The sequence below is a fragment of the Natator depressus genome, chromosome 3 (assembly GCF_965152275.1).
Source record: "Natator depressus isolate rNatDep1 chromosome 3, rNatDep2.hap1, whole genome shotgun sequence".
Taxonomy (NCBI): domain Eukaryota; kingdom Metazoa; phylum Chordata; order Testudines; family Cheloniidae; genus Natator; species Natator depressus.
In genome coordinates this window covers 119,330,373-119,357,559 of record NC_134236.1, presented here as the reverse complement: position 1 = coordinate 119,357,559, position 27,187 = coordinate 119,330,373, and the positions used below count along the sequence as shown (strand labels likewise).

At 39.6% G+C, this 27,187-nt stretch overlaps 1 protein-coding gene across 2 annotated transcripts in view; it reads left to right on the top strand.

Moving 5' to 3' along the window:
• Positions 1-26,464, top strand: part of TMEM242 (transmembrane protein 242) — a 47,131-nt gene extending 20,667 nt beyond the window's left edge. Inside the window, exons 4-5 of one of the 2 annotated variants that reach the window (XM_074946995.1) lie at positions 21,429-21,534; positions 26,362-26,464. In XM_074946995.1, coding sequence (XP_074803096.1) covers positions 21,429-21,533 — 105 coding nt within the window. In that variant the 3' untranslated portion in view covers position 21,534; positions 26,362-26,464. Of the gene's footprint in view, positions 1-15,172; positions 15,642-21,428; positions 21,535-26,361 lie in introns of those variants that run through there. The other variant, XM_074946996.1, reaches the window with a different exon arrangement.
• The last annotated feature ends 723 nt before the right edge of the window (positions 26,465-27,187 follow it).

Genomic DNA, 27,187 nt, shown 5'->3' with positions numbered 1-27,187 from the left:
TATAGTAAAAAAAAAAGTTTAAAATTGAAACTAAACATTTTGAAATTGAGATGAACTGTTTTGATTGACTTGAACTGAACATTTTTTTTTAGTTTGCAAATGTTTTAGAGATTTTTTTCATCCTGATTCAGGATGGGAAATTTTTTTTGAAATCTCAAATATTTTAATGGGACAGGAAAACCTCACAGCTCTCTAAATGGCAGTGTTCTCCCGGTCTGCAATTAGTTCACCCACCACACACAATTTTTATTGTTCGTAAGCCATCTTCCAAATCTATATTTGAAATTAACTCTAATATGTATTATACTTCTATGTTAGTTCAAGGTAACAAAGGCATGTGGGGAGTAAGACAGTGTAGTACCTTAGACTAGTCCTGATCCAGCAAAGCTCCTAAGCAGTGTCCGTAATTTTAAGCATACCAGTAATTTCATTAAACTCACATTGGACCTAAGTCCACTTCTTTCCATGTCTATAAACCTGCAGTGACATACCTGGATATCCTGGGTGGGGGATAACTGCTGACAAAACGTATAACTGATTTTCTTTTTTAAACTAGTTTTCTAACTAAAAATCATCTAAATTTTTAAAATTTATTTAAAAGGATTCTGGGCTTAGTTCTGTTCTTGGCTGCATTAGAGTAAATGCCATTAAAGACAATGGGAATTGTGTCCATGTAACGGAGGGTAAAATTTAGCCTGCTGTCAGGATATTTTATCATTACTATGATGACTTATTGTTCTTAGTAGACACTTGGAAACTTGAAACAGAAACTTAGTACCTTACAGAATGCGGCCAAATTCTACAGTTTTATTTCTTTGGCATTACCTCATATTATAACCCTTCAATTAAACTAAGTTATAGTATACTAATTAAAAAAAAGGTAAAAACCTAAGCTGATTTGTTAGAACTAACATGACTTGCCAAACATATCTGACCAATCTTTTTGTTTTCCTCTCCTTTGTCTGTATAAATTATAAGCATTTGGGAGCAGAAACTTGTTTTCTTACATGTCCGTATAGCACTGTGGTTCTCAATCTATTTACCATTGTGGACCACTTCCAGTACTCCGTATATGGCCTGGAGGATGTGACATGAGCTGCAGCTGTGTGCTGATTGAGCCGCAAGCGCCCATGGGCCACGGGTTGAGAACCACTGGATAGCGTCATGCACACCACATAGCTCCTAGCTCTGTTTAAAGTCTGGTATAGACAGAGACCTGTTTTGAAGAGGAAATAATTTCTTCTCATTTTGAAGAGGTCTTCCAGGACCCATCGTTTCAGCCAAGCATGCTACTTACTCCATTCTTCTTGCTCCTGCTGCCCTGGAAAGCTTGCTTGACTCACGAAGTCTGACTCCCATGTGGCAGACTGCCAGGCTGCCCCATTTAAACTTCCTCTTATACTGTACTCAACATAAATACTTAACCAGAAATCTTCATATTGTCACAATTGAGTAGAATCATTATGTTCTAGCAGAGATTATTACATCAAAAGAGAGCTCTGTCACATAAGAGTCCTTTTGTCTTAAGTCAACATATGGAGCAAAGAACATTTTTTATATGTAATTGTAAGCTAATTCCAAGCACCATCACGAATCAGTTATTCTAAGTGAACATATGTGATGACGACAACTTTTCTATTAACTTTAATTCTAGTTTCCTTACAATTATAATAGCTACAATATGTCAACAGCACAAAACACTTGAAAAATGTGTAATAGTTTAGCAGTTTTGCAGCAGTTATGATTTGAGTTGTGATTACATATTTTAAACTAGAGGTAATAAGCAATATATTTTTGTTTTAATTAAGTATGCAGCTGTAGCATTTGGCAACTATGAAAACGTACCTTTGAATGCCTATTTTCTACCACCAGCTGATTATGATTCTTCTTCTAAAGCCAGAAAAATGCCCCCAGCATTTGTAGAGCTGAAATGTACAACAATTAACAGTCAAGATAAACTGAGTCATAAAAGTCTTTTTGCATGTGCTGCCTTCAATAAATCAGTTTTTTATCACCTCAGAAATAGAGATGTTCTCTTTCTCTTAGGAAAAAGGCAAGGATGATTCGTGAAGGTTAGATGTGGTGTCTTTTTTTTTCTTGTTGCTTACACATCTGTTGTATGGGAAGCAGGGAAAATTCTGGGGAAGAATCACATGGTAATTCATGACTAATGTAGTTATTAACTAGTGTTTGTCATCTTTGTGACAACTTCTAACACTCTATTCTGTTTTCATTTATCTTAACCTTTAAAAAATGTTAACAGAACAAAACCACTGCACAGCTTGTACATACAGCTAAAATAATTAAAACACAAAAGACGTGCGTGCCATTGTTTGTTAGTGAGGGCACTGCCACAGATTTGCTGTGTGGCCTTGGGTAGGCGATTTAACCTCTGTATCTCCATTTAACCATCTGTAGAACCGCAATAATATTTTCCCTCTTTAGGGGGTCAGGTGTTTGGTTTAATTCTAGAAGACCTCATTGAAAAGTACATGTAAGTACAAAGTAAAAGTAGCACTAAATATGGATAAATTTCAAAAAGGAAATGAATACGAAGAGACAGGATCTCAAAGAAAGCACCCTTTGGCATTCCTAAGGCTACATCTACACTACAAGCCCAGGGTGTGATTCGCCTGTACACATAGTCGCGCTGGCTTGCTGAGAGGTATGTTCACAAGTATGAATAGAAGTGTAGCCACAGCAGCACTGGTAGGAGCAGCAGAGGCAGCCACACTGCTATTTATACTCATGCTAGTTCGCTGAGAACTAGCATGAGTATGTGTACACGAGCAGGGGAAACACACCCCAAGCTCATAGTGGAGATGTAGACTAAATTGTACTAAGATTTATAGATCTGAACCAAGCACAAGCATGTCTTACGGTAAGGGCTGAATTCTGATGATAAATAAACAATTGCTGTTATCAAAGCAGTGAATTACTTAGAATCATTAAATCAATTTCTTCTTTTTTAGTTTTGTTTTTTTTTAATCCTCACTGAGGTTAAATTGATACCATTTCTTTTCTCTGATCGTGTTTCTGGATGAAGTATACAAAAACATACATGACTATTCTTTATTCCTTTCCTTTTTTGTTGTTGTTGTTGTTGCTATGTCATGTTCAAATAACGTAATTCAAATCTTCCCACTTTTTCTCTGATCTAGTTTTCTTAACATAAAGCAATTTATTTAATCTTTATCTTTATAGTAGTATTACCTTATATAATTTTTAAAAATAAGGTGGGTTATTGATATAGTTTAGCAATTCACCATCTTTCTTTTTACACTCAGGATTTTGCTACGGTGCTTAAGCTGCCTGGTTAGAATTTATGTTGAGAGGCCTTGTCATCTTCATATATGTATTGCTAGTACTGCTCCCAAGAAGTAAAAGAATGGCCCATAAACTTCTGCCATACATCTTCCAAATAATAAAGCACAACAGGACGTTTGCTGAAGGAATGAGGTCTGAATCCTATTCTGATTGATTTTATTGGGGCTGTAATCTCTGCCATTGACAGCAGAAGCAACTGTAGCAAAGGGAAGTATGTTAGGAATAGAGGAAGGTGGTGATATGATTACATATTGAAATTAAGTCTCTTTAGGAATTTTATGACTATAATGTCCTCTGAAGAGGTTTCTAGCTGTGTTACCAATGACTGAAGACAAAAGAGGTAGTACAAAATAGCAATCAGCTGTTTGTGTAGCAGCTCCACATTCAGTTGCTTCTCTTAGGATTTGGGCCTTATGTCTGATCCTGCCGCCTCAGATACATACTTGTCTTACTAAAAATTTGAATAAGATGTGTCTGAAACATGCAAAATATCATAATGCTAAAGTTTAGCTCCATGGAATCCTATTGTCATCTTAATTGAACATGGGAACACTATTCTTGTCTTCTACTTGTTGGTCAAAAACCCCCAAATGCTCTGTTAACTAAAAGTGCCAAGTCTTCACACATCTCATAGGATATGTCTACACTACCTGCTGCATCGGCGGGCAGCAATCGATCCAACGGGGGTCGATTTATCACGTCTAGTCTAGATGAGAAAAATTGATCCCCGAGCACTCTCCTGTCGACTCCTGTACTCCACCGCTGCGAGAGGCGCAGGCAGAGTCGACGGGGGAGCGGCAGCAGTCGACTCACCAAAGTGAAGACACAGCGGTGAGTAGATCTAAGTACGTCGACTTCAGCTATGTTATTCATGTAGCTGAAGTTGCGTAACTTAGATCGATTGTTTCCCCCCAGTGTAGACCAGGGCGCATATATATATATATATATATATATATATATTCCTGGATCTATTGGGTGAAATTCACCTTTCTGTAAGAGGGTCAGGACAGGGTTTATCCAACACTGAAATGGGAAGGTGGGATTTAAGTGGTGCAGATGCCGTGTGCTGACCCAGTACATAGGAGTGAATTACACATGTAAATTATACACTCCCCAGGTATAAATTATTGTGTATAAATAGAGAAAAAAACAGTGACATGAGTCTTTTTGGGAGCTGTCTGGCTACATGTGACTTTTACACATTTTTCATTTAACTCAAAGACCCAAACTGCAGCACTCAAGGACTGCAATTGCATGACACTCATCCTCTGATTTTGGGTCCATTAACCAATATGTTTTATATGTCTGTATATTTAGGTTGTTTTGTTTGATTATGAAATTAAGAATATTATCAATAGCATAAGGAATCAAGTGTGATTTAGTAACAATGACTACTATTGGCACCATGAGCCTATTTTCACATTTGGTCATTTAGCACAGCGGTTCTCAAACTTTGGGTCATGACCCCTTTTAAATGGGGTTGCCAGGACTGACGTAGAATTGCTGGGGCCTGGGACCAAAGCCCAAGCCCAAGCCCCACCACCCGGGACCTTCAGCTCTGGATGTCGGGGCTCAGGTTACAGGCCCTCTGCATGGGGCTGAAGCCCTTGGGCTTTGACTCCTTCCCCACCACAGGGCGGCAGGGCTCAGGCTTTGGTCCTCCCTCCCGAGGTCATGTAGTAATTTTTGTTGTCAGAAGGGGGTCATGGTTCAATGAAGTTTGAGAACCCCGATTTAGCATTTGGATGTATTTTTAAGACAGCCATGATGGAAAATTAGACTCCATTTGTGAGAGAACACACTGGAGTGGAAATTGCTTATACAAAATGGAGTAAAGTTCTACGCAAAATATAGTATGTCTGTCAGTGAAGTAAAAGGTATGTCACTACTTCTCAGCCATGGCATGCAAGCCTCATACCATATTAAGCTGTAACATTCAGAGTTTTTGGAGTAAAATTCCTTTTGCTTCCTGATTTCAGCACCATTGAAATCAATGGGAGTTTTACCATTGACTGCAACTGAAGTCAGATTGGTGCAGAAAGACTGACATTTTGCAGTTGCATGTATTGTTTGCTTCAAGGAAATAATATGTACCTTTCAGATTTAAGTCTCTGATCCTTTTGTTTTAGAAAAAACAAGATAGACGTTTCTAGGATTTTAAGATAAAATTTTCTTTGATTTCTCTGAACCTGAGAAAGGAATAACTTTATAAACAAATTAAAAATTCATATATCTACACTTAAAAAAAAGAAAAGAAAAAAAAGAAATTTCTCTCTTTTGGCATTGCTCAGAGTTAGATCTCTGATCTCTCTTCTGATTTAAAATAATCTCCAAAATCATCCTTTGCTATCAATATAAGGAAGTATGACTTTACATTCTCTAACTCATATCTATTAATAGAGGCCTTACTGTTACTGTAGATGTATAAATACAAACATCCAGACTAAAACTACCAATGCTACTACAAGAAGTTAAATCATATACCAACAAAGATTCATCCAGCCAGAACAAGGCTTCTAAATTTTTTTATGGTGTATGTTATCTACCCTCTCATTCAAAATTGCATGGACTCTCTCTCATTTGCATAATATCCCGTGGCAACAATACCAATTGTTTACATGGAAAAGTAACGTTAGAAGTGTCTTTATGTATTTGCATCTGTTAATGTGATATACCAGCTGGAAGAAGGAGACGTAGAATCATCTGACCACCCAGCTCTCTGCAGTGCACCAGTACAATTTGAGAAAGAAGCAGGGTGGATTGATTTAAATCAGAGTAATTTTAAATCACTGCTTTTAATCATTTAAATCAGCAAGCAGGAAATCTTCAATTTTAAGCTTGTTCCGCATTTATATTTTTTAGTTATTTTCCTAAAGAAAGATTGAATTTCATTGGTTGGTAACTGTTAAAACTTGTTGATTTGCAACTAAATATAACCTTTACACTAAATTTGGTACTTCTTTTTGCCAACCAGGAGGATACACTATATCTGTACATATTGATTTAAGGAGTTATATAGCTTAACTTACATTTGTTCAGATTCTTAATTTTTTTACATTTTATGTTAGAAAATGGTGAATGATGAACTTTTTATTTACTAGAATTAATGTTTTTACTTGTGATTTGTGTCAAGCTGAATTTGGATAGCAATTCAAATTCAACAAAAATGCACAAAAACAGCACTTATAGTTTTTTAAATTAAATCTACTTTAAATGTGCTGAATACGTAAGAATTTTTTTTATCAAAAAGTGCATCAAAATATGTTTTGTATTTAAAACTGATTTATTAAACAAAGGAAGTTCTACTATCTGTAGTCAGTGAATTAAAGTGATGGTTTCTGGTCACCATGTCTTTCATCTCACACCTAGGTTTTATACATAGTTTGGAAGAGGAAAACAAGCTTTTCTGGTTTTTCAACTGCCAGTTGGTTTCTTGACTTTGAATGTACTATTCATTAAACTGAACTATTTGAATAAAATGAAATGAAGAAAACATTCTTTTTGCACCTGCAAAAGAGGCTGGTTTAGTGCTTCAGCAAACTCTATGCAGGTGTTTGGCAGTGACTTCTACCAGTTAAGTGGTTTGACTTTCTTTAAAACTTAGCAGCAAACATATATGACTTGATATTTTTTGTATTTAAGTGATTTTAATAGATTATAACTTTAGGCCTTAACATACGTTGTAAATTTCATATTTAATTTTAAATAGGTTTGTGTTTAATAGATGAATCTGTATTTAATTTAAATTTTTAAAAATCCATTTTTAAAAAAATCATAGATTTTTATCTACGCTGGATAGAAGATAAAAATCTAATCCTTGCAAGCTCTTCTATTGGTAAATGTTGTTAAACATTGATTTCTCCATATACACACATTTTAATTGATAATCTAAATTTACAGATAGGCAAAGTAAAAAAAAATGAATTAGGCTTGTGAATGAACAATAAAAACAGGTATGATTTTTTGATTTGAGGATATTTACTTGGTATATTTTGACATGTGATGTTGACAGTTAGTGTTTTAATGGTTTATAACTTTTTGAATCTCAATATCTACTGTCATTTAATAATGCAAATAGAGAAAAAAAAATGCTTAAAATAAGCATTGATATTATCCATCAAAATTATTTTAAAAAAAATAATTGAATTCTGCCAAGCCTAAAGATAGAGTGGCTTTGAGGAAAAGGGTACCCTTTTTAAAGCCAGCACAGCTTCATTTTCATTGGGATTCCCTTTACAAAATAAATTTTCCTCCCTCTTCATAAATTTTAATTTTTAAAAGAAATATGTGAAAATAATATAAAGTATGGTACATCTATATTAATTTATGATTATGTACACAATATGGCTGAGATTCTGGAAACACTCATGCTTAACTTTATGCACTGTGAGTTCAATTGATTTCAGTGAGACTACTCATTGCATAAAGTTAAGCACACATGCAAGTCTTTGCAGAATCAGTGCGCACTATGGCATTATACCCTCCTAAAGGTTAGAATTCTCTCTGTTTCTCTGCATAAGCCTGAAATACACAATCCAGAAGACAGGTTTATAAATATTCCTATGACAATACAGAGTAGAGTAGTTAAGATGGAGTATGATATGCTGCCTAGACTGACCTTTTAGATGCTATTTTCTTACACCTGTAATTTTTTAATAATTAGGGAAGATTTATGGTACTTTTCCAATCCAGCATGAGAGCTGAGATTTTGAAAAAGGGCATTTTTTCTATGCTCATTTTAGAGGTCATTTTGCACATTGGCATAAAATCACCGACAATGAGTGTTCCACTTTACCTAGAAAATCAGAGAATTACCTTGAGCTAGCAGGCTGTCCACTCCACTCTTAGAATATTTGGAGGGGCTGCATGCTTGTCATTTTCTAAGAATAACTCACTATTTCTGTATGCTCACCAAGATCTGCATTTGCTAACTGGTATGACAGCAATAATTTTGAGATTTGGGGAAAGGCAGTAAGAATAACAACCCTCTGTGATTCTCTTAACAAATCCAAAGCCTCTGAATTCAGTATAGGGCCACCTTTCTCATCTGTTTGTCATATAAAATTGAGTAAGGATGATTAGAATATAAGACATATGCATACTGTATGCTGCTCCCAGTCACTATTCCATTTCAGAGTATCTAACCTCGTTTGACATGGAAGATAATGTAAGCAATTTTAACTGGCACAAGTACTAAAATAGAAAACTAATAATCCTCAGAATCCGGGTTGCCTATTATGAATGTCAAACATTACAGAGAACATTCCTTTGAAAAACTTTCACTCTAGGATTCATAAAGACGCTCCACCCCCACCCTCTTTCCATTCATTTTAATATGAACGGACCCATAAGTGCTCTCTGTAATAGTACGATCCCCATTTTTGTGTGACATTCTGACAATAATGTATATTAAAAAGACATTATTTAATAGAAGATGCTTTTAGGTCCCCTCTTTTTCTCCTGAGGTGGGATCATTAGGTTAAGATAAAAAAAAAAGTTATCCGTAGCTATTAGAGATTATTTAATGCAGTAAGGTAGATGAGACCCTTTTAGAAAGAAGCCTGACAGTCAGAGGTGGAACAGTCACTGCAATTTATTTGGTAAGAAAAAACAGCTTCAGGTTTTGCAGTATCTGTGATAAAAAAATAAAGTTCCGTTGAGTGAAATTCACTTCAGAGAGCTGCCTCCAGGAACTAAGCATGCTGGGATGTTAAATCAGGGAATGTGGTACAAGTTCTTCACATAAGGTTAGGTTTAGAACAGGGGCGGGCAAACTTTTTGGCCTGAGGGCCACATTGGGTTTCCAAAATTGTTTGGAGTGCCGGTTAGGGGAGGCTGTGCCTCCCCAAACAGTCACGAGTGGCCTGGCCCCTGCCCCCATCCGACCTCCCTTGCTTCTCGCCCCCTGACGCCCCCCCCCCCCCGGGACTCCTATCCCATCCACCCCTGGACCCCCCATCCCTGACTGCCCCCCCGCCGCCCCATCGAACCCCTCCTCTCATTCCTGACTGCCCCCCGGGACTCCTGCCCCATCCAACCACCCCTTCTCCCTGTCCCCGGACCGCCCCCGGAACCCCTGCCCCTGACTTTCCCCTGCCGCCCCATCCAACTCCCCTCTCCTTCCTGACTGCCGCGCCAGGATCCCTGCCCCCATTCAATCCCCCTGTTCCCTGCCCTCTGACCGCCCTGCCCCCTATCCACACCCCCACTCCCTGACCACCACCCCAAACTCCCCTGCCCTCTATCCAACCTGCCCTGCTCCCTGCCCCCTAACCGTGCTGCCTGGAGCACTGGTGGCTGGCGGTGCTACAGCCGCGCCGCCCAGAGCACCAGGACAGGCAGCCGCGCCGCCCGGCTGGAGCCAGCCACGCCACCGCGCAGCACAGAGCGCCGGGTCAGGCTGCGGCTCTGCAGCTGCGCTGCCTGGCAAGAGCTCGCAGCCCCGACGCCCAGAGCATTGCGCCAGCGGCACAGAGAGCTGAAGCTGCGGGGGAGGGAGGACAGCAGGGGAGGGGCTGGGGGCTAGCTTCCCAGGCCAGGAGCTCAGGGGCTGAGCAGGAGGGTCCCGCAGGCTGGATGTGGCCTGTGGGGCATAGTTTGCCCACTTCTGGTTTAGAAAGACTATGTTAGAGAGGGGCCTGCGATAGTGAAACTAGTAGAGAAATGTACAATACCGTCTACTGGTGTTCAATTTACTATATTTAATTGAAGATATCATTACAATTGAACTATGTGCCCTAGTGTTGCTGACAATAATAAAGAGCCATTTCAAAACATTGCATAACTCAGTACATTGCACATTAGCTTTTATTATTAAATTCATTTTAGTTTGAGACTATTGGTATGTATTGCGGGAATGTGGAAGGTAAAGATCACTGTGTAATTTGTGTTCATAAGAAAGACGTTGTTAGGTTAGGTTCCACCTGAAGAGCAGTGATCTTTAAATGAGAAGAAGAGGGTTTAGATATAAAGTAAAAAGCGTGCTAGTCACCTCAAAAGAGCAAGTGAAGACATGGGGTCCAATTCTTGAATCTGATATCAGTGGTACAAAGGGGGTGTACAGCTGGACTGATGAGCCCCTGAACATTTCCTCAGCATGGGGGAATCACTGATTAATGTAGAGCGGCCTGTATGCCATCCAGGGCCTAGCATAGCCAGAGTACAGCAACACTACAGTGATCCCCAGCCGCTCACCAGCCCTTTTGGGCTATTGGCAGTTAGATGCATGTCAGAGCAGCCCTGAGGCTGCTGTCAGTTATTTTGGGGATTGAACTGAGTCCTGTGCCAAGCATAGCTGGGCCAGACCAGAGAATCGGACTCATGGTACCTGGCAGGTACTGGCTTGTCCCCAGCCCTGAAGGACCCACTGCCACAGCCAGATTCTTTCCAGACACAATTTTAGTTTCCAGACATAGGGAGAACCTCCCCACCCCCACCACAAAACAGTTCCTCAGCCAACCACTGGGATACAGCTCCCAGGCACTTTTCTCCTTTGCCTCTCTCAGTCCCTCCTGCTTCAGGACCTATTGCAGGATTCTTCTGTTCTCTTTTAACTGAGCACTGGCTCCCAGGTCTCACTCTCTGGAAGCTCTTTTTCCCCAGCAGGTTCCTTCTGCCTCCCCTCCCTGGGGACGCTGGCAGCCTGTCGCAGAGAATTTCCTACTGCTCCTGTTCTCCCTTCCTTACTGACTGCCTGGCTCTGTATAGCTGCAGGTGCTGCCCTGCCCTCTTAATTGGCCACATTAAGAGTATCTGTTCTAGCACAGAGGAGCTGGACCTGCTTCATTTAAAGGGTCCTGCCACCTTGTGACAGTCTCTTACCAGAAGAGCTTACAACCTAAGTTCAGACAATAAGGTTCATAGGTGAGCAAATAATAATATTGGAAGAGAAGGGACAAAGATTACAAGAATAAGATTATTCAGTCACTGAGAGACGCACATCTTAGTTCCTTTACATCAGAGGGTTTGTTGTCTAAGTTATCTCAGTTCTTATAGGGAACGTGGCAAAAGAAAGTTTTATGGGAAGACTTGAGTGCAGGCTGAGAAGTTCTCTGTATAGTATGTCTATACTACCCGCCGGATCAGCGGGCAGTGATGGATCCAGCGGGGTTCGATTTATTGCGTTTAGTCTTGGCATGATAAATCAACCCCCGAGCGCTCTCCTGTCAACTCCTGTACTCCGCCGTGAGAGGCGCAGGCAGAGTTGACGGGGGAGCAGCAGCAGTTGACTCACCGCAGTGAAGACACCACGGTGAGTAGTTCTAAGTACGTCGACTTCAGCTACATTATTCATGTAGCTGAAGTGGCATAACTTAGATTGATCCCCACCCAGTGTAGACCAGAAAAAGGAAGAGCGTTCCAGCACAGAAACAGGCACAGAAGTGGGAGAAGAGAGCATCAGTGGTGGATGGTGGGGACAAGGGGAAATACATTATTAGATAAAGAACCCCAAAACACAACACTACACACACAGTTTTCTCCCCAGGAAGGAGAGAGAGAAAACAAACCACTCATGACAAACATTACCCGTGTTGCTAACGCACTACTGAAAGGTGCCCAGATAGTACAGTGATGAAGGTGGCTTAGGAAATAATATCATATACAATCTTGTGAGTAATACAGATATGAAAACTTCCCAATAAAAGTTAATAGCTGTGACATCTGTACTTGAAGCAAGAGGACGCTCTTTAGAAATGCTGTAACGACATTATATATTGTTTATTATTTAAGTGCCAACAACAGGCTGGACACTGTACCAGTCACAGAATATTATAGAAAATTCCTCCTTTGAAGGGCTGACAATTTAAAAGATAATATGGAGAAGACAAAATGCAGTAGTAAACTTTCAGGAGAGATTAATTTGCAGTTATAATTTATTATCATCATCATCATCACCACCCATGGCATCACAGAACAAGTGAGTTTATCGAAGAGATTTGAAAGTAGAGAGACTGGTAATTTTGTGCAGTGGGATGAGAAGAGCATTTTATGCCTTGGGGTGGCATGGAAGAAGGCATCAAAGCTGCAGTGAAAGGAGGCAAAAAATGGGACATTGAGTCTAGCATCATTGGCAAAGTAATATGATAATGTAGATGAGAAGCAGAACAGATTTGTGATGGTTCTTAAAGGCAAGAAAAAGATGTTGAATATTCCAAATTTTATGCTCAGGTGTGAGGAAAGAATTGCTTTCCCAGGAAATGAGTTCCTTTTATGTGCAGAAAACAAATGAACATGCTGAGAGGAGATAAAGAAATGGAACATTCTTAAAGCCACAGTCACCACAAGAGGTTTAGTGCTTTCTGGATAAATACACTGTCGTCAGAATAGGCCTTTAGTATTTTTATTGCTCAGACAAGATTGTCTGGTACATTGTGAGGTTAGTGTTTTGGTCTCTGAGTTGTAATGAGTTATCTGTTAGTAGGGAAGCATTATGTTTTATTGGATGCTTCTTCCCCCCCTCCCCCCTTCTGGAGCTTTTATACTATTGCTTTTAGTTTTTCTATGAAATGTTTATGCCGTTTATAAAGTGAGGGTGAGAGCTTATGAGTTCAGCATTTAAATTTTGGTAATGAAAAAAATAAATAAAACGAAAACTGAATGTAGAGGTGTAGCCGAGAAACATTGGACCAGATCCTCAGCTGGTGTAAAATTTCATATTTATCTTCCCTGACACCAGTTGAGCTATAACAATTTACACAAGTTGAGGATGTGACCCATTATCTCTTTTTAACACCAAGATACTTAGAGCAAAAGTGTTTAAGTGTTGAGAATACATAGTGTTGATTGACTGGTTAGTAAGTAATGATTTGAAGTACATAGAATAGTACATAGAATAGTTTGCACACACCAGAGCACCCAGGTGACTGAATTACAGGATAGGAAAACAGCTGAGCCACAGAGCTGTGGTGGGTATTTCCTGCTGCAAGTACTTGCATTTAATTGTCAACAGTTGTTTAATGTAATTTGGGTTGTCCCTTATGTCAGCTCTGACACTTGTATGCAATATCCTTAAGATATATTAACTTTCCAATTCATCAGCAATGCTTACCTGAGATAGAAAGATCTGGCCATTTGATATGAAGTGAGGGGAGTAAGAAATCGAGTACAGGGTGAAATAATTTTGTGTTAAAATCTCTCAAAGAGGATAATATAACTCAGTTTTCCTCTTATTTCTTCATACAGTATTTTTCACTTGAGCAGCAGCGCACAGGGAATTTTTTTCCCTCAACTAACGTCCCAACATGCTTTCTTGCATTGAATTTTTTTGAATTATGGCATCTCTAAAAAACGTTGTCATTTCTTTTTAAATTATTTTGTTTCTCATTTCTGTATTTTGGCCACATTCCAGCAACATTTGTATAAGGAACTGTAGCTTCTCTGTCAGAATTTCTCTTTCACTGAAGAATTTAATTAAGAAATACCCAGGGATATTTGTAATTTTTTTTATTGTTACCTTTTAACACACACAATGCCCTCTTTAATATGTTAGAGGAGATGGCCCAATGATCCAAGAAGCATTACATTTGAAATATCTAGGTTCCCTGGACGCAGAGTTCAGAGCAGGACTGAGTCAGCCCTTTACCCTTGAGAGGTAGATAAATTGAGTTTACATGCAGTTTGTTGTCCTTGAATACCAAGGTCCTGTCTTCTTTCTGGGGACATTATAGATCCCCTAGCGCTTCCTAAAAGTAAGAGTTGGCCAAACATTCCCTTCAGTTCACCCCTTTCCTTGTTTTTCAGCAGGATTTGCACTGGTTCCCTTGCTTCCCAGTTGTGGCTGTACTTCAGTAGTGCTCTGTGTAAAACAGTTTAGGATGAAAAGCGCTGTATAAATTTGCATTTTCTACAGAAAGAAGCCTTCTTTAAAGAAATAGGACATTGCTACTGCCCTGCAAAATTTGCCATTAAATTAGACCAGTGGTTTTCAATCTTTTTTTCATTGGAGGACCCCTAAAAAGTTTTCGAATGGTGGTGCGGACCCCTTTGGAAATCTTAGACTGTGGATGCCCAAGGGTCTGTGGACCACAGGTTGAAAACCACTGAATTAGACTAACCCTGGACATGGTGACAATAGGGTTACAACAAATACAGATTTGATTATACTTATTGTTATTTTGATATGCAATGTATGATACCAGATTATATTTTAATCTTGCAGCAGACATTTTTATCCATTGAAGCTTGACACTGTAGACAGAGATAGGAATTTCAGATCTCATTTTTCCTTGTTATTGCTGTACACTTTACATGCTTCCCTTAAAAAATATCAAAACCAGGCTTCTTATTGCATCACATATATTCACATCCTAGGATCAAACAGAATTAAGTTATGTAATATAGTTGAGGGATTTTGTATCCACTTTTTAGAGTCCCTGATACATATTTATAGACTACCAGGCTTTCATTAAAGTGTCTTTCTCCCATTTAAAATGTTCTTAATCTTTCTTTCTTTCTTTAGGAGGAATATGCACTACAGTCAGAATCTGTACTCCTGCCATTCAAGTAATTTCCCTTCCTCCCCCAAGTAAAAATTCTTAGTTATATTATAGCTGTGTAGGGAATCATTTGGAAGCAAAGAATCTAAGGAAGACAGCCTAGACAGTCTTGCAGAGTTAGGAACCTGGGGGTTGTCCTTAGATATGTTTGTTTTCTGACCGGTTGAGATAAAATGTCCACAGGTGGAAAGTCTTAGATTTTAATTGCTTTCGGAGTCTCTCTCTCTCTCTTTCTCATGTCAGGCAACCAGATTTTGTTGAGTAACCCAAGGTTGCGAGGTGTATCTGTCTTGATTTGTTTCCTCTACAACAACTGCTGACTAATTTAATATTTTCAACCTCCCTTATAGATGAAAGAATTTCGTCATAAAATGCAATCAATATTTCCAGCAATTCCTAAAAGTGCAGAGCACTCAGTTGAATGGGAAGACTTACTGAAATCCAAATGAAAGGAGCAGAAAGGATTTGGAATTTTATACTTCAGTGGGAGAGACTGCAGAACTTGTGGAAAAATCCCATCTAAAAAAATAAGAAAGAAAGACTGATTTGAATGCATGGAAGTGAGCAAATTAGTGACTGTTTGCTGAACATGGGGGCGGCAGTTATTATTTTAACAGCAAAAGAACTGTTATGTTTTTGCTGTTACTTTTTCATCATCATCGTTAGAGTTGAATTGTGGAGAAAAGAATTTTATGGGATACCTTGGGCTGAACTTGAAAGAATAATATAACTGTATGAGAACGTGTTTCAGTAAAACAAAAATCAAACAAAAAACTGATCTTGAGTGGATATTTACAATAAAATATAGTTGCAAACTCTTACCCTCTCTTGCTTCTTGGATAAAATTCTAGGTTGTTTGGAAAATAAGGAACAGCTGTAATTTCATTGACATTTACCTGTCTTATTAGGAATAAAGGTGGCTCAGTCCATCACATCAGATCAGTTAATACAGTAGAAAAGGCATGTAATGGGTTACCTCAATTCCTGAGGATAGAAGAGATACCTGAATAATACCTATGGAGGGAGGGCTGAACACATCCAGCATACCAAGGGTATACAAGAAAGATCTATCTGGTTTCCTCTATAAAGTGAAGGATGTTCTCTCTATAAAAAAACATTTTTTGATCCATTGTCTATTTTTTTATTGGGACTCTGTAACAACAGGTCTGATAGCTTGCACAAGAACCTGTCATGAAAATGAAGACGCTATAAAATAGTGCGACATCCAGTCTGCCCTATACCACAAACACTTTTCAGCTAAGAAGCCATGTGAGCAGGTATAGTTTTCAGTATCTGTGTGGTTCCTATGGCTCTGCTACCTGGCGAGTCCTAAGTAATGTGTCATTTTTCATGCTGAAATGATCTCATTGTGTGGGTGTAAGCTAAGGAAGATAAATGTCTAATTCAAATGTATTTGCCGAACTTTAGATCTAAAACAGTTGTAAAAAATATTTTTAATATGTAAATTCTTCCAGTGAAACAATTCCCCCAATCAGTTATCAGATTTCTTTTATTAATTGCTCAAGGTCCAATTAGTCAGCCATCAGGTTTAATAAAGTGCTGTTGAAGTATAGCCTTTGTGTTTAAACCTTTTCATATCTAGTAAAGAATATTTTTTAAAAAATCATAAAGGTCAAATGAATAATAGAGTAGCGTGGTTTCTCGCTGTAATATACCACAAGGATATTATCTTTGAGTAAACTGAAGTGGAATAACTGACAGCATTTAAATAGCTTACCTCGTGCATTTCAATATTAAACAACACACTCTTCAGCACACATCCAAAGATGGCCTTATTTCATTATTTCTGTTAGTTCATGTACAGTATTTACTAACTACTGTATTGCCTAATGCTACGGCAGCTTGATGCTGAGTTGCCAAGATTTAACAAGATGGATGTGCCATTTGAAAAGCCAAAGACAATCAAGTGCTAAACAAAATAACTGAATGTTGCATCATGTCCTTAAGATGGCTAGGCTCTGGTTGAACTGCATTCTTGCTTCCACACAGCTAATAACATGCTTAGGAATAGCCAGTCCCATATGTGGTAGCACTTCTAAGGTCCAGAGTCCACCACAGATCTTAAGAAGCACCTGCACTCTGGATTGACTTCTTTGGTGTTCCTAAATTCAATAGCAGTTGCTACTTTTGTTTTTCTAAGCCCATAGCAGTAATCACAGTGCTTTTAAGGCCTGGTCTGCACTACAGGGTTAAGTCAATGTAAACTGCCTTGTGTCTACTTAGCTGTGGAATTGCCTTCACTTAAATTTGGCATTTGAAATAGAGGCAGGCCATTTATAATATCAACTCCTCCAATGTAAGGAGTTATAGTAATATAAGATAGGTAATCTGGATTAGTTGTGGAAAGATTCTGGCTGCTTCAAGGCATCTTTGCTTGAATGTACATCTGTGTTGTTTTCATTCACTCTCACCTATTCTTAACCACATTCAGTAATAAATGAGACAAGCTTTCTCACCAACAGAAGTTGGTCCAATAAAGGTATTACCTCACCCAACTTGTCTCTAATATCCTGGGACTGACATGGCTACAACAACACTGCATACACCTTCAGTAATAAGACTCACACAAGCACTGTGTATTACATATGAAATCTGCCTATAAAACTATTAGTCACAATCCTGTGTTCCTAGGAAAGTGTGGTTGCCCTCACTTTTTCCCCGCTGCTCATTTTGTAAAAAAGCAGGGAATGTGGGGTTATGGGGATATAAAAAAACTAGAACAGGTAATGTCTATAGAAAAATAATTTACATATTACACATTCTTTCTGAAGGATCCTGAAGTGCTTCCCAAAATATATACAGGACCCATGACACACAACTCTCTCTGCAGTAGAGGGTGGCAAATGAACACGAAGCACAGTGCTCTTGTGTGGGAGGTGGAACTATTTGATACATGACATCTGGGCCTCCTACATACTCTGACAAAAAGTCTCATGGGCCCTTAATGGCCTGATTTTGGCACCTTCCACTGATTTAAACCAGTCATGAGTGCTGAGCACCTCTGCAACCTTAGGCCATGAAAATACACACAGAGCAGACTGGACCTTGGTTTTTAAGGTTTCATTCAGAAGCCCCTGGAGAGTTAAATGTGTGAATAAGGATGAAGAGCTGAATCAAACACTGCTGAGTTTGAACCTGTTGCTGTGGGGATTCTAGATGTTTCAAACTTGATGCGCAGGCCAGTAACCAATCCCATCTGGGTAAAATGGTCTATAGTAGCATTTGGAATTAAGCTGACAGAAGTTTTGTCTATTTCTTTTTTACCAGGGGCATATTGTTAAACATCCCCCGCCTGTTAACTAATTTAACAGCTAATGTTATCCTTTATGTGAGCACCATCTGTGTATTGTGTTCTGAATGTTCCTGACTATGGAAGAGCAGAAATTATATGGAATTTCAGCTTTGCCTTTTTGTCATTATCTTGGGCTGAGCATGACAAACAATCACATTTATCTCCTGGAGCACACAATCATCCTATTAACCAGGAAGACATTTTTCACAGACTTAAAAAGGAACAAAGCAGATATTATCTTCCCACAAGCAATTCATTTCATGGGTGCTGAGCACTAGAAACATAAAAAGGGGTGAATGAGACAAGGTATTTCCCCTTTACATCCCAATTAAGAGGGATTTTAGTCAACAAGGCCCATTTTAGTGGTTAATCCTGAAATCCTGAACTTGAATGCACAAAAGAGCTTTTGTAAAAAGCAGAAGAGAACTTGGTTTGAACTATTTTTTCCGTGCATACAAATAACAAATTTTGTTTGGCCATTTATTACTACCAAATAGGGTTACGGTTAATTTAAGTTTCAAGAGAACAGGTCAGTTATTCATTAGACTGGTAAGTAGGCCATTTGGCCTCGTTTCATCCTATGTGTTTTTCTGAAAATCCAGGGGACGGAGAAGGACACAACAATTAATAGTTTTAGTATGCAGAACAATATTCCTCCTATGGCTGTCTAGCCCTAGACCACAAGAGAATGATGAAAAGAATTAAGGACAGACAGAACCAACCCTAACTGACTGTAATAAACTATATATTCACTGCCCAAAACTCTGTTAATATAGTGTTCAGGTTGAGTACCAGCGCTGGTACCTTCCAGAATGTGAAATGTACCAATACTTAAATACTTAAACCTCTCCAAAACAGGAAATAAAGCATTACAGTAAAACAAATTTAAACCTTTAAAAAATGCACCTCTCACCCCCACCTTAACTCTGCCCTCCTGGAGTTGGCTTTGGGCATGGGTATTAAACCAAACCTGACCTATGCCAAATAAAATCTGCTATTTTCTGGGTTGTGTCCCATACAATGCTATATTGTCATGCCTCCTCATAAACCCCTGACTCTCCCTCTGCTAGGTATAGCTGTATGGGACCTGGGATTAAGTGCAGCGAGTCGCCAGAGGTTGCACTGAAATCTGAGACGTGCAGCTGCAGCTAGAAGAATCAGGATGCTTTTTTCCTGGGCTGTGCTATGTAGACTGTCCAAGTAGATGGACACACGGGCATCTCTTGGCTCTAAAATCTATGAATGTATGAAATTTTTTGGGCTGCTACAATGACTGCAACTGTCACTTCCAGAGGCCAGCATCCCAATACATATGTCAAGAAAACTGGGGAAGATAAGAGAGCTTTAATCCTTTGTAAAACTTGCATATTCTCAGTGCCCGTCAGAACTCCACATCTACACTGGCATTCCCACGGTGCTTGCTCTGTCTTCTGTACTGCACTGTTGTCCTGAGGAGTTCTAGTGGTCAGGTGGCACACATCACTCTGCCCCAAATGCTCAATAAGGGCTAACTGAAGATGATGGCTGGAGGGACTCCCTCTGACCAGGCTGAATAGGTGTTACCATCTCCATCTGGCAGGACTTTGGTGGTTTGCCTGGAGTAGATGAAGTGGTTGAGTCTAGTCTAGTTTATATAAATTCTTACATCAGCCTCATCACAAGTTTAGTGTTTGCTAAGCCTGTCCTAAAACTCAACCTTTATTCTAGTGCAGAGACGGCCTAAGAGTCACCGCCCCCCCGAACACACACTATGCCTGTGCACTTTTCACACTATCCTCCAAATGCTCAGGAAGGGTGCAGTCCTATGACCTCACACAGGCAGTCAGTGTGCCATTGCTCGAAGAGGAGAGAGTGAAGCTAATGGCACAGTTAATCTCCGGAACTCATTGACCAAATGATCCCAAATTTGCACCATAAACTGCAACATGGCTCCTGTTGTGGCATACCAGTTTTCAAGACAATCTCCTTATGCACATGGCATGCAGTGCAATTTGAATAGATTAAAAGCAGCTTTGGGGAGGGGCATATCTGAGGCACCCCAGACCAAATTACTCCAAACTTGCACCACTAATTCTACCCTCTGACCCTGATGAGGTACAGCAATTTTCCAAAACAATCTGGGTATGCCTATGAATTTTAGAGCACTTTGAAGTACCGGCTGCAAATCTTCCAGTACCTTCTTAGCTGATGCAGACAGAGGGTAACTAATGTGCACAACTCACTTTCAGAAAGCTACCAAGGGAAGGACTCAAATTCTCAGTACATAGGTATGGCTCAGCTCCAACGGCCATAGCACGTCACCTTGAGTCACCTGGTTACTATGCTGGCAGGCTGCCTGCAAACATTCTGGCTTGCTACAGAATTCCAGTTCTGCTGCACACATGCAAATGACTTTTTCTGGCACATCAGGTTGTCTCAAACCTCACTGGAAATCCTGAATAACTTTTCAAATATTGCCAGATACTAGCTCAGATCAAACCTGAGGGGGGGTGTGTGATACATCAGTTTGGGAAGAACCAGAGCCATTCTCTCAGCCCCAGGTATGAACAAAATAAGTTATACAACCCATAAAATGTTGATGTCATGATAGTTTCTTGGGGAGGCTATTTCTGAAACCCCTGGCTTAAATGACCCCAAATTTAGACCACTAACCCTACTCCAAATCCTGATGACACATAGCAAATTTCAAAGCAATCTGAATATGCATGTGGATATTAAAGCACTTAGGGAAAAAATCAGCTGTTGAAGTCTCAACCTTAACTGAAGTGATGCTACCGTGCCGCTCTAATGTTGTAACTGTTTAGCTGGGTAATGATTATGCCTTGTTTTCTGTATATTCCACCTATATATCTCTAAGGACTCTGAAGACACCCCTCTTGTGTATGTTCAGTGCAGCATATCAAAGGAGACACACCCTGCATGCTCTAACCACGGAGACATTGGTTCTTACTGGTATAGTTCTCTTAAACTAAATTCAAGGTCATACTGACTGAAAGCATCTATTTGATTTTTTTATATCTGGAAAAACATAACAATACGCAGAGTGAGCAATCACTTCATTTTAACAATCTCTCCCAGGATTTGTTAATCATTTCCTGTGCAATAGCACATTTTTTGTGAGAGTTTAAGAGCGGGACAGATTGGTAGTCAGTGAAAAACAGGAAATGGAGGAGATCCTTTGCAGTGCATTTATTTCCACTGCATTATGCTTCACCCTTAATTTGAATTTGACCTTACTTGTAAAACCACAATGGAAACCTTTTTTCATTGGTTCGCTGACTCTTTCCATGTAGGATAATTCTGATTTCAAGCCTGCAAGTTTTTATCCAGTGCAACTGATCTTAATCTACCTGCTTCTCTTCAATGATGCCTCCACAGATCTTTGCCACCTAGATTAAGGTAGGTTTGTGACTTCTCTCCTTCACCATATTTGTTGGCTAGGAAACTATTTGGATAAAGTAGACTGAATCAGAGGTTCCTTTCTTCAGACTATGGACCTCTACTCTGCTCAGTTACATGGCCTATTGTTTGATATTTTGTATCATTCATCTCAAGAACAATCTGTGGATGGGGTATGCAAAAACTCTGGGATCCAGTCATTTAACTCTTGCAGAAAAAACCCAGACCACGTTCTTGCTGAGTGTCTGTGCTTTGGCCTTTTAACCCTTGACTTCATGCTTCATTGCGCTCCATATTTTGTCTCCTGTTAAGCAGGGCAGTTGCCACTCCCACACATACATTTTTACTTTGCTTTCCCCCCTTAATTTCCTTTTCCACCCAATTTAATGTAAAAATAACGGCCACGATTTCCAGGAAGTGACAAGTGATTTTAAGTGCCTTGATTTTGAATGGTTTCAGAGTAACAGCCGTGTTAGTCTGTATTCGTAAAAAGAAAAAAGAAAAGGAGTACTTGTGGCACCTTAGAGACTAACCAGTTTATTTGAGCATGAGCTTTCGTGAGCTACAGCTCACTTCATCGGATGCATAGCATATCGTGGAAACTGCAGAAGACATTATATACACATGGAGACCATGAAACAAAACTTCCTCCCACCCCACTCTCCTGCTGGTAACAACTTATCTAAAGTGATCATCAAGTAGGGCCATTTCCAGCACAAATCCAGGTTTTCTCACCCTTCCCCCCCCCCACACACACATACAAACTCACTCTCCTGCTGGTAATAGCCCATCCCTCTTTGAAACCTCTCTTTATAATTTTGAATGTCCAACGTGAGAAGCCATAACAGGGGCTAATATTCAGAGAAGAGTGCTCAGCACTTTCTGAGAAGCAGGCTCCTGCAAAGTGTTTCAGGTTGGCTACTCAAGTAACCGAGGCACCAAATTAAGCGGCTGAGAAGCTGCTCTGTATGTGCCCACTCCCAACACATCTAGGGTTAGTGAGGTTGAAAAGCAGCTATCAGCCAGGAATGACGGGGACCCAGTGGCTTGCAGATATTTTCCCTGGCAGGCAACAGAGAGCATGGAGTGCAATACAAGCCCCGCAGACCCCTCTAAAGGTGGACAAGCACCTGTTCTGGAAGACTCAGTCTGAGATCCTGATGCCCCTCTCTCTCTCCCTGATAGAGGCTCCCCCTTGATTCTGCAGCTCTCCATAGTCCCTGTGCAGGGTGTTCAGATATTATGGAGAGGGGAGCCTCAGTCAGACAGACAGACGGGACAGGATCCGGTCACAGGGAGAAGAAAAGCCCCTTTTTAAACCCTTACACTATATGTTCTGATCCCCCACAGCTCCTGACCTTGGGACTGACCAAGCAGCTATTCCATGTTCCCAACTGTGCCTGTCTGACTGTCCTCAGGATCTGATAGCAAAGAGCTCTGGCACAGAGCTCCCCTACACAGGATTAGGGTCTTCGACATCCTCAGCAAACAGATACAGATTTACCTGAAAGACTTCTGCACATAAATCCTTAGGCACATGATTTGGTCATTTCTCCCAACCCCTCTTCAGGGGAAGACAAGTGGCTTAGGGAACTCCCCACCCTGCCTTCAGCCACCCAGATCCCTTGATTAACTGAACCTCCCACTGTCAGAAGGTTTCAGGCATCTCTGAAGACTCTCAGATAATTAAGGCTCTACTGCATTTCAAAGCTAACGATTAGCTGAGTAAGCCATCACCATAATGTCTGACTGATGATGTGATCAATTAGGGATGGGAAGATGAGTTACAGTAGAGTAACTGGAAAGGCTAATGATCTCTACAGAAGAGCTTTTTCATCTGTAGCTTCTATGACTGCATGACAAAAAAATAAAACTAGCGAAGAAAGCTTAAGGTTCCACACTGCCTTCAGTAAGAATGAATCAATATGGAATACAAATCCATTAAAATTAGAGTTACTGTAAGTGACTTAGAAAAAATTCCAGGTCCCGGTGTTTAACTGATATGCACAAAAATGTCTGCCCTAGTAACTGTAGCTCTGTTTGATATGTATGAGGGCTTTAATATTTTATAACAGTGATGGTTGTGCTCAGTTAAAGGCGGCAGCTTAAAAAAAAATTAAAATCCCAGAAAACACTTTGTCTTCCAATTCAGCATTATGTAATATTTCAGATGTGATACACACTCCTTTGAAGACTTTGCCACCTGGTAACATGAGTGTCATCTGGAAAAGATGTTTCATCTAAAAAAGTTGGTGATAGATAGATAGATAGATAGATAGATAGATAGATAGATAGATAGATAGATAGATGATAATGAGTGTTAATGCTTCATCTGAAACAAAACCGGGGAAGACATTGGGGAACACATTTCTTAGCTATCACACACATTCTCAGTGAAGCCTAAGTAGAAATGCATGGAGTATCAGATCTTAAGAGAATGTAATGCACTCCAGAAAGGATAGAGATATTGCATGCTAATATAGTCAATATTTTCCTCTGATATAAATGTAAGGATTATTCCGTATCTTTTACTCTATCTCTGAATTAATTTTGGATGGAAACCATTACCCATTAATGATCAAATATGACTAAACTCCAGCTCACTTGTTTTCTTAGGTTATTAGATGTCTGCCGTGAGGCAGCTATGTTGCAGAATGTCATTTATATCAGCTTTGGCTAATGTGTTAATATTCTTCCATCCTGCACCACTGTATAAGGCCTGCTCAGTGCTTAAAAAAAATAAACCTAAGCTTAAAGGGGCATAATCATGTAGTTTGGATCTAATATTTTACTGAATGGTAAATGCTACCATTCTTAACTGCTGCAGTAAGCGTTTGCTTGAATAAAGATGGCAGCATTTAGTCAAAAATATTCTCCAGATTGTCGATTATATCCTGAGAAGTACTGAGCACCATCAAGTCCCATTTGACACCAGCCTTGTGTGTTGGTTTTTAATAGCTATCACTCCAGTTTTCAATAATGTTTTATATAATGGATGATCTCTAATTACAGCCCCAATTTCTCCTGGCCCAAGTTCAGAACTTGAGGGACATCCAGAGCTTATCACTTTAAGACCAAGCATATGCTAGTTAGGCATAGATTCAAGTAGAATAGAACTCATAGAATCATAGAACTGGAAGGGACCTCAAGAGGTCATCTAGTCCAGTCCCCTGCACTCAAGGCAGGACTAAGTATTATCTAGACTTGACAGGTGTTTGTCCAACTTGCTCTTAAAAATCCCCAATGATGGAGATTCCACAACCTCCCTAAGCAATTTAGTCCAGTGCTTAACCACTCTGACAGTTAGAAGTTTTTCCTAATGTCCAACCGAAACCACCCTTGCTGTAATTTAAACCCATTGCTTCTTGTCATATCCTCAGAGGTTAAGAACAACAATTTTTCTCCCTCCTCCTTGTGACAACCTTTTATGTACTTGAAAACTGTTATGTCCCCTCTCAGTCTTCTCTTCTCCAGACTAAACAAACTCCATTTTTTCAATCTTTCCTCATAGGTCATGTTTTCTACACCTTTAATCATTTTTGTTGATGGTTGCTAAAAGAACATGCAAGAGAAAAATGGAGATAGAGTGTGACGGGTACCATTTGTATTACAATAAAGTGTGTATGCGGGGGGGAGTAGATGTTCTAACTACATGCTCCCCAGTAAATAGATTTAAAAACTGAACTAAACTGTTGAAGCCATATGTGTACGTTGCTAGTTTTAGTTAAATAGCTTTGTCAAGTAGTAGGCCAGGAGGAGATGCATTCCCTCCATGTCTGTAAGTCTTTTTTTCTCCCCTACGTGTTTCTCTCTCTCATCACCAGGCCTCCTCTTCACTCTCACTAGTGATTTGGTACTGAGGCTTTGGTCCTATCCATTCAGAAGTTCTCAATCTATGGCCTGTGAACCACTGATGCTCTGAGGAGCACATACTGGCAGATCATGGAGAGCTGCCTGGTCACATAGTGTTGGCTCCATTTTTCCAAATACTGAATTGTACTAAGAAATATAAAAATACATGATATATTTTCCTGATATTAGTTTTCCCTTTAAACCACTGTAACTGCTGTAGTTGTCACAGGATACTAGCCTACTGCGGTTTGAAGGAGCTGGTGCACATGGTTATTAATGGGATACAAAACCATCTCTCTATTAAAATGATGAAAAAGTTTGAGAAACCCCATATGAGCTTGTTTTCCCATTTAAATAACATTGTTTAAGGAAGGCAGCAACATCCCTTGGCAAACAAACTCAATGCATTTCACTGGAAATTTATTCCTGAAAAATACAACTGTATCGGTAGTATAGCATTACATGCAACTTCCCTGGGAACCTTTGCTAAAAATACTGCCATTTGGTGCAATCTAGCCCCTTCCACAGGTAAAACCCTTGTTCTTTAGGAGTATTTTTATGATCCCCAAGTCTCAGACAGGGATGATTTAGCTACATCTATATAAGGGTGAGCTCCAACTAAGGTAGAGAAGTCATCCAATACTCCCTTGAGTGTGCTGACTAAATTTTAACGAGAAACTTCCAAAAGCACCCTCCAGCACATCACTGCACCTGGTTGTGTTACTGTACGTTGGCTAACTGAAGAATCCAGAGACGAATGTGTGTACTCCATCCACAATAAGTAAATAACTCTTCTCTTCAGTTCAGTGACTGAATTTTAAGAAAGGGCTCCTGAGAACCCCCTCCAAGTAGAACTCCTTCCTGAAACGTTTATAAAATCCATCTTTCAGACCAAATTAAAATATTGTGAATGGCAGGTTTTAAATATCTCCCAGCACACTGATGCAACATAATCTCTTTCCTTCTCCCCTACAGGAGTCTGTTACTGAACCATGAAATAATGTCATGTGCTTACATTTCTGCAAGAAAGCGTAGTGAAGATGTACTCCTCACTCCACTGAGGTGCTGACACAGCAGCTCTTCAGAAGTACAGGATCTGTGCAGAAGACCAGCAAAGCCTAATTTATCAGAATACAAGGCTACAGAAAAAGGGGAGGGGGGAAATGGTGTGGTGGTGGGGATACAGTAGTTAATTGTTAGGAAGTCCTTGAAAAATAAATCTGAACAAAACACCAGAACACGCAATGTCCTGTAATACGTTTGGAATTAACTTTTATTCCCTGTTTTATTTTAAGTTGCTGTGCAGACAGTCAGTCGTATTGTTCTTCTCATCAAAAACAGCTTCTTCATCCTCAGCAGATGTTCAGGTCTTTCAATATGTATGTTCTGTAATTCCCCATAATGCTAATAATGTGTCTAGTAATGTCAGGTGCACAAGTTTTCTTATGTTACTTCTACAGTATCTGTAGCATTCCCGTTCAATTCTGAATATAAAACATCTTCAGGTTTCAGTGCGGAGAGGGAATGGTTTTCAGATGTCCTCATAAAAGAAGACTTTGCATCTTCCCTGAAGGGCAACAATTATAATCCCTTGAGTCCACATCCATTCTAAAATATTTAAACCAAAGCCTTACCTCACTCTGCCATAACTCCAAGATCTTGTAAAAGACATGTTTTGCCCTGGTTATACTACATTAAATTAACAAAGGATTTGGGAGTAGAATTTATGCCTGCTGCTAATTGCATTTGATACGAAATGTAGTTTTTCCACTGTTCCACATCAATTAACCAAAGACAATGC